General features: G+C 45.8%; 1 protein-coding gene across 1 annotated transcript; it reads left to right on the top strand.

Annotated features, from left to right (window-relative positions):
* Nucleotides 1–854: 854 nt before the first annotated feature.
* Nucleotides 855–4,223, top strand: LOC119858594 (histone H2A). The gene is made up of 2 exons (XM_038409573.2): nucleotides 855–1,154; nucleotides 1,413–4,223. Exons 1-2 carry the CDS (start codon nucleotides 893–895, stop codon nucleotides 1,877–1,879), a joined length of 729 nt encoding a protein of 242 aa, XP_038265501.2. The 5' UTR covers nucleotides 855–892; the 3' UTR covers nucleotides 1,880–4,223.
* Nucleotides 4,224–8,585: the final 4,362 nt, after the last annotated feature.

The raw sequence follows: 8,585 nt of genomic DNA, 5'->3' as shown, positions 1-8,585 counted from the left end.
ACTGGTAATCTACACATTCCTCTTTTTACTTTAATATAGGCGCCTGATGGTGGGTTGCTTCCCTTTCCATTGGGTGTGCTTCAACCCACGTTAGCACTTGTATTGATCATGAGCATAAGCCTGGAGTTTGGAACAACCCAAAATTGATGGTGGGTCAGAATAGCACAGTTGAATAGGAGGGGCAGAGTCTGGATCATACAGCCAGGTTTGTGTCTGATGTTTATTCCTACTAGAGCATTTAACACTGATACAGCCCTTCCAAATGTTTTATAAACATTTAATTCACGGTTAAGTGGTCCACATTTATATGTGGTCCTTATGCCCATAAATACCCTTCATACAGCCCTGGGGAAAATCTTAAAGCTGTGGAAGCTGATGCTCAGAGCGGTAAAGTGGTGCCAAAGGCTAGAGTGAGGCAGTATTAGATTTGCAATTAGAATTTGAAGCTTCCTCCTTAGTTCCACGCTTACACAGCTAGGGTGCCCTGTTCTGAAAGACAGGAGCCGTAGGCATTTGCCCTGGCACAAAAGCTACCTGCCCACATTTGTCATAACAAGGGCGGGGGGAGATATTTTTCTTGCCTGTGACACCCCTGCCGCCCCAATCCAATACCAAAGTGACAAGGGCAAGAAGAGAGGGGAATATTGTACATAAAAAGAGAGAGGCTCAGCCGTGAGCCACAGAGCTATTGGGGCACAGTGCAGTGCAAGGTACTGGTGTTTACAGCGGGACTGGAAGGTGAATTCAAGCGTGGAGGGTTTTCCCCGAGCCTGATATGGAGCAGATCAGGGGCCAAAGAAAACTAGCAACAAGTGACTACTTAAAGCACTAAAGCAGGGGAAGAAATATCAAAGATCCCGTCTCCTTACAGCTGCTGTTGCTGCACATTAACATGCTTCACCACCAGCTCCCTTTGCAAGCGGCCCAGCCACCGTCTCGACTGCCACTCCACCCGCATCAGAGCATAGGGCGTTGCGAGCCCTATGCAAATCAGGGATCGGAATACCCGCCAATGGGAGCCTGCTCGACTCCCACGACCGCCAATGGGAAGCGGCCGGCGGCCTGGGCTTGGATTTATAGTCGCTCGCGGCTGCGAGTATTATTGTCATTGCAGCTGCGGGCGTCTGGCAGGGCGGATCGGGCTCAGTGTGGTGGTGAGAGCCAGGGCTCTGCCTTGGGTTTTAGTCTCCGTGGGGTTTATTTTAAGAGCGTGCGCATCGCCGCGCGGGTGCTTCGCTGGGGGCCGCAGGCGGGGGCGTGTCACGGGCTGGGTGCAGGTCAGCGGCCTCTCGGCGCTGCAGCCCGGGCACGTTGTAGCCCTAGCGGGCGGCTCTCGGGGCGGGTCGTGCCCTGCCCTGCGGGCTGCGCGTTGTAACGCTGTTGTGTTTCTCCCCCCCCCCCCTCCTCCCCAGGCCCTGGGACCGGCGCGGCGCCTCTCCTCCCGGCCGGCAGCCGCCGGGATCGGCCCCTGCTCCCCGCGCGCCGCGTCCCCCCCGCTATGTCCGGCCGAGGGAAATCCGGCGGCAAAGCGCGAGCCAAGGCCAAGTCGCGCTCCTCCCGGGCCGGCCTGCAGTTCCCGGTGGGCCGCGTGCACCGGCTCCTGAGGAAGGGCAACTACGCGGAGCGGGTCGGGGCCGGGGCACCCGTCTACTTGGCCGCCGTGCTCGAGTACCTGTCGGCGGAAATCCTGGAGCTGGCCGGCAACGCCGCCCGGGACAACAAGAAGACCCGGATCATCCCCCGGCACCTGCAGCTCGCCATCCGCAACGACGAGGAGCTCAACAAGCTGCTGGGCGGGGTGACCATCGCCCAGGGCGGCGTCTTGCCCAACATCCAGGCCGTGCTGCTGCCCAAGAAGACCCAGAGCTCCAAGAAATGAGCCCCGAGCCACCCGCGTTCCCAGGAAGTCGAGCGATCCGCGATGCGGTGCGGCCAACCTTGGCGTTGCCCTCGTATCCTCTCCGTGTGCCCGCTCTCCCACCCCGATCCCCCCCCCATTGCTGCCGTGGGGCACAGCCCTCCTGCCCCCCATGTGCTAGCTTTGCAGTCCGGCAGCAGGGGAGGTTGTAGCTCTTACTACAGAATGATAATGAGCCTGTGATTCTTTCCCTTCCTCTCCAGCCCCCCAGCAAGGAGGGAGGTATGAAACGAAGGAAGGAAGCAGTTTGAATTTGAAGAAATAATAATTAATAATAATAAAAAAGCCCTTGCCCCGGTGCCGGCACCCTGCCTGTTGCTTTTGGGTTGCTTTCTGGACTGTTTGGCTGCAAAGCTATCCTTCCAGGGTTGCTGGTCAACAGTTCTGTTCTCAGAGCAGCATCTGTGGGGTTGGTGGCTTGCTGTTCTGGACTTGCTCACATTCAGTCGGAAGAAGTATTTGGGAGAAGGAAGAATTGGTTGGTTCTCTCCCTCTTTCCCCCCCCCCCCTTCTTTTTTCTTTTTCCCTTCTGGAAGCTGTAACTAACTGCAAGGGAAAATATTTTGCACAGTGAAAGCTCCAGCCTGGAGCAGGAAGAGACTGGGTTTGGTCAATGCTCTTTTTATTTATGTTGTGTTTGTCCCCGAGGATACCATGCGTTTCCTTTGTATTCTACCTGGATATTGTTTGGGGGTGGGAGAGTCATGGAGGGTGATCTCTCCCTATTGCTTAACTTTTTTGCACGAATGATCTACTTTACTTTCTCACCTTGCTCCATGCAGGAGGTAGGGAAGTTCAGGAGAGTGATAATTTTATCTGCTGTTGCTGCACATCCCCATAAATGTGATCAGAAATGGACTTAGTAAGTACAAGGAGGGTGGTGAAGCCAGGAGACTTTCCAATTGTGGGAAAAAAAGTATCTGTTTCTGGGAGGAACTAGTCATTCAGATACCAAGTCTTGTTTTGTCCAGTGCTATAAGCGAAGATGTCATCAACTGTAAAAGAGTCCTCCTTGGGTCTCCGGTTCCGTTTTGAATCCCTTCTTGCGAAGTCACCTTATTGTAGCTGTTTGAGTTCATGCACCCAGTGGACTAGTAGGATTAGTTGTTTCTCATTAGTGTGGTCCTGTATGGTTTGGGGGAAAGGGTGCACTTGAAAATACTCTAAAAGAGCATTACAAGGTCATGAGTTGACCATTGGCAGGGAATGGAAGCTGCCATTGGTCCCCCCCCTTTTTTTTTTTCTTGATCTGATTAATAGCTTTATGTTGCAGAACCTCTTATTTTTATTGGGAACTTATCACTTGTACCCTAATTGCACTTTATAATGACATGCAGTGTTTTTTTTTTTTTTTCATCACTACTTCTGGTTCTTAAAATGAAGTGCTAGTTAGAAATCGGTTAACTGTAGTCCTCCTTAATGGATTAATGTTTCTTTTTTTAAATAAACCTATAATTTACATAAAGCAAATATATAGTTAATGTGGTGGTTATTAAGTGGCTATTTGGATAATGTATGAGCATGAAAGTCAGCCTAGCAGTCCCTGTGACACATAGTAGCTGTGATCTTATAGAAATTGGTATAAAGAGCAACCTTGTTCCTTATTGTGAGGGCAACTTGTTTATGTGGAAGGTTGATAGAACCATGTGCATGCAGCAGTGTCTAGGCTGTTGGACAGTAGAACTTCATAATCTTAAAGTGCAATGGACAACTGTGTCTGTGCTGTAAGTAGCATGTGTTCCACCTAACAAATCAGCTCTTAATTTTGTAGATGAAGTAACTTGCTCTGATTCAGTTATATTCTCTAGAGTAGATGAATTTGGATGCCTGTAAGGGGTTTTTCACTCCATTGTAGAATGTGGAAAAGGTATGTTACTAGAGTACTGATTAGTGATAATGGAGAAGTAAACTTGATATGGCACTGGCTGTCTGGGATATTCTGTGGTTTCACCCCTCCTCAGGCCTGGGGGAAACCATTTTATTTCTGGGCAGCTGCATCTTACTGCTGTTGCATGGGACCAACTTGGATTCTTTCCTTCTGTAAACTGAGCATTAGGCCATACTGGGGTGGATGAGGGAGGGAATTGGCTATTTTTCTTTATATACAAACCACTGTTTAGAGAATGGAGATTCTAAAATGTCTCTATCTTGGTGTCTTGTGTTCTTTTGTTTCTCTAGGACCAGCATTCTGTACAACTCAAAGGAGATTGCTTTGCTTTGTATTTCTTAGAAAATGCAGAACTTGTGATACTGAAAAAAAGAACAATGCAAACCCAAAATCTGATTAAACTGGTTCAGTATTGAATGTATGTCAAACTTGCTGTCTGTTATCACCACATCACCTAACTCTTGCTTGCATTGGAATTGTCATATCTGAGGAAACAGGTTGATATTTTTATGTCACTAACTTTGTATTTGGATTCTGTCTTCCTGGGAGGGATGGGGGGAGAGAGCTCGTTTAGTCCAGCAATCCGTCAGTTGCCATAGCCGTTGTTTACTTTTTTCACCCCAGATTGATCTTCTCGCCTGTCAGTGTGTGAACAAACGTAATAGTCATCCTCCAAATTTTTCTCCCCGCTGCTGGTAATGTAGAGTCACTTGATGACCCAGCCAATGAGGCAAATGCAAAGAAACTTGAATCTCCCTCAGAAGGTGGCACCTGCAAGGAAAAGCAAAGCTGGACTGGAACACTTACTCAGCTGGCTGATAAGAAGCTTGAGATTCTGCACAGGAGCTGAATTTCTAGTGTAGACTTAAGTTTCATGTACCCTTTTCCATTTGTACTTGGGTGGAGAGCTCACAATATATATGCCAGGAGACATCTAGGATGTCATTCTGCAAAGACTTGTATTTCTGACTTTCTTTTCCTTGGGTGGGGAGGAAATTGGAAGGGTGCAGGGGGAGAGGACCATAAGCCAGGGGGTGCAGCACCTGAAGTGGTTTCCATCATATGCAGTGTTTACAGTTTGGTTCAATGGTTCTCAGCACCCCCACTGTACAAATTGTTCCAGCGCCCCTGGAGAGGATGCAGGCAAGCTTGGGGGGAGGGGGGACAAAACCGTGGCTGTCTTTTAAAGAGCCTGTAAATAGAAGATATTGAGGAACTTAATTATTTGTATGCCACTAGCACTGGTAAGGATTGGGGCCCCTTCGCTCTGAGCGCTATACAAACACAAATAAGGCTGTCTCTCTTGTAAAAAGCTTGCAGTTTAGGATAGGATGCCACACGTGTGTAACAAACAATTGAAGGAATGGGGGTTAGAAACCTGGCAATGGAGGAAGGAGGGCAGTAATGAAAACATTACCCACTACTGGGTCTTCTGTCTGTTAAATTCTAGGTAAGTGTCAGAAGTGCATGACTAGCCATCTATTTCAATTTAGGAAAGAGTTTTAGTTTCTCTTGTGCCCTGCATCCAGTGGAAGCCAGGCTGATGTGTTCTTAACAGATGTATTTATTATAGTTGATAAAAGCAGGTGATTTTTTTTATTAGCTTGGGTTTGGCTTTAGCATAGGTAGGTACACTTTATTTGTGGGTATTTAAACTCCATCCCAGTCCACACTAGTCAAATAACAATACTGTGCAATTTTGGATTCCAAACCTACTTTAAAAACTGCTATTTTTTTTAACTTTCAGATTTTTATAGTATTGGACTTCAACTGGTAGCCTGCCATGAGATTTTTCTTTATTGCTCAAAGAGGGGAGAGAATGTTTTTTCTCAATTTCCTTTAGTCTACCTTGTGCATTTGGCAGCGTTTTATGCACAGTTACCCACAAATACATGCAGGAAGCTATTTTGCATAGCAACATGGGAGAAGAAAAGTTCCATTAACAACAGAAAAAATACAAATTATCGGAAGGTAATTGGAGAGGTCTGGCAACTGAAACTGCTTCTAAAACTGATTAGATTTCAAATTAATAATGTCCTTTTAATTCTGCAAAAACTTGTGTTGTCATCTGGGCCCAGATTAGGGTTGGGAAAGTCAAATATTTGAAAGCACTAATTTATTAAAACAGTAACAAATAAGAGTAAGACTTCATGGTCTCCGATTAACTTACTAGGCATAACTAAGGATAAGTCCAAGTTATTTTAACTCAGAAAAATGCAAAACAGTCAAAAAGGTAGGCTGCTGCCTACATCGGGACATTCTTGCTGGAATACTTGACCATATTTGACTCTAGTCAAATAATTGGTGGTCCATGGACTGCCTGGTTGAGATCCTCAAAGGTATTTAGGTGCCTAGCTCCCACTGTGTTCAGGCATCCAACTGCCACTGTAATCCTTTGAGGATTTGGGCCCTAGTGACTAATGAAACTACCCCAGACCTGCTTCTAAATGTGGTGCTTTTATAGCACCACAGAAACCTTGGCAGATGGTAATAAAAGTGAAAGCTGCATTAGGAGACTGTACTGAAGAGACTGACTTAACCTAGCAAATCTCTTGTGTTTTAACTTCTCCGTGACTGCAGGTTTATAGCCCTGCAACTCCACCTGGGATTTGAAAATCAAGCTATGTTCTTCTGCATGTCAATTACAAATATTCTGTAATCAGAATTTAGCTGATGGCTTTGTTGATAGAATAGAATTCACACATACACTCCGTCTGTATAGTTGTACTACATGGAGCACAAGTTGTGGCAGTAAGTCAGAGGGCTCTGGCATAAGGGGAGTAGCTATACTGAGTTAGGAAGGGCCATTTTCACCTAGTCACTTTCTTGGCCTCTGTGCTCTGATAGTGTAGCAGACTGCAGTTCTGTCTGCCCACAGATTGTATACACCATGGCCAGCGACGGTGCAAGTCTTGTATCGTTTCTTTGTGCTCCCCCGTCTGTCTCCAGCTGCTGTCTCTTGTCTTTATACAGTAAACTCTTTGTTCTGTTGGTACAGGGCCTAGCACAATGGAGTTCTGGCCCATGACTTGGGTTTCCATGTGTAACTGCAGTAATTGTCTTCTCTGCAGTCCTATCAATGGGCCTGCCATTGCCTGGAAGAACCACTGCTACAGGTGAGGGGGGAGTGCAGTCTCTGCTGAGACTAATTGTGAGGATTGCTCCTGTGAGGTAAGCTCTTAGGCCTCTTCCCAATGCTTGCTGATGCCCGGGGGGGTGTTTCTACTGATTTCTGTATGGCTTTAATCGGGGGCCCTTAGTCATCATGACACTAGGGAAACTGGCAGGGTCGTTAAGTGAAGGAGAAACTGGAAAGGAATTATGCTGTACATCCAGTGAGCTCTGCTTTTCTGTTGACTGCCCAGAACTTCAAGTCTTTTTAGATTATAAATTCTTTAGAGCAAGGGCTGTCGCACACACATTGCCTAGAACTGTGGGGTTTCAGTCAGGAACACACACAATAAAACTGAACTGAAAGTACTAACTCTGAGCTTATTTCCAAGGGCTCATCCATCTGTTATCAGATGACTTTTTTTTTTTTCTACAACTACTACTAACCTGGCCTAGATTTAAGGCAGTGATGTAGAGATGAGATGAGTGCCTAGTCAGGAAGCCATCCAGTCCTTTTTATGACATACTTGCCTGCTAGGGGTTTTTTGACAGAAAAGAGCAATGACTAAGTTCACTTAAAGATGAATCACAAAGGTGTCTCTTTTTTTTTTTTTTTTTTTTTTTTTAAACTGGGTTTGCATTGCCTCTTTGGCTTTTTCCTCCTATATATTATACAGGAATTGCCTGGCAGGTGGGCTGGGAGGGGAGTTGGAGTGGCTTGTCTTTAAATTATTGCTGCTTTCTCATGTGGTTTACTAGGTGTACATGGGGAAGCTGTAGCAGCATAACCGAATGTGAATTTAAACCAGTGTAAACCTCTCTGTGGACATGCTTATTTTGGTGTAACAGTGGCTTCTTTTGATTTTTAGTTAAAGTCTGTTGGGAACAGAGTTGAGTTTAAAGTGCAATAAGCCACTCTCAAACCAAACTAAGTGAACATGTAGAGGTTTGCATTGGCTTAACTACACTGGTTAAAAATGTTTAAAGTTAAACTGGTGCAACTTTCCCCTGTAGACTAGCCCTTAAATATCAGGAATATCTCATCTGGTTCCCCTGGTTTTCAGGAAAAACATCTTGGGTGGATATTGTGAGCTCCCTACCTCTTACTTGACCAGGAATAGGGTTGTTGAATCTTTAATGCATGTTTTCTCCAAAATTTTGATCAAAAGAGTTAAACAGGCTTAAATGAAAAAGCAAACTCAAATCACAGAACTTTCAGTGGTCTACCTAAAAATCCCTCTTGTTCTCTTGTAATGTTGCTAGGCCTCTGGTCACTATAGTCTTTCAGGTTAGAAAGGAGATGAATTTCTAATGAAAAATTTCTGCCCTTATCACTCAATCAAAAGAAGGGTGTGCTATTAATTTCCAGGAACACTTGGCTGCAGGAGCTGACCTCTGAAGATTTTTATCCCACAGTCCTTCCTAAACCAGATTCTAGTAGGACCCTTAAATCCTGAAAGCTTTTACATTCAGACAAGTTCTGACTACTGACACAAACACTGTACTTCCCTTCACTTAATGATTACTGGCTCCCTTTTTGCCTGGAGCTTATAGCAAGGGAAGACACTTATTTACAGGAGACCATAGATACTCATTTGAAGTGCTAGAGGTAAGAGACTCTTCTTCTGCTAGCCAGACTGAGGCCTTTTCATTTTTTCCTCTCTCGCA

Source organism: Dermochelys coriacea, chromosome 7 (assembly GCF_009764565.3).
Source record: "Dermochelys coriacea isolate rDerCor1 chromosome 7, rDerCor1.pri.v4, whole genome shotgun sequence".
Taxonomy (NCBI): domain Eukaryota; kingdom Metazoa; phylum Chordata; order Testudines; family Dermochelyidae; genus Dermochelys; species Dermochelys coriacea.
This window is presented reverse-complemented; position numbering and strand designations above follow the sequence as displayed.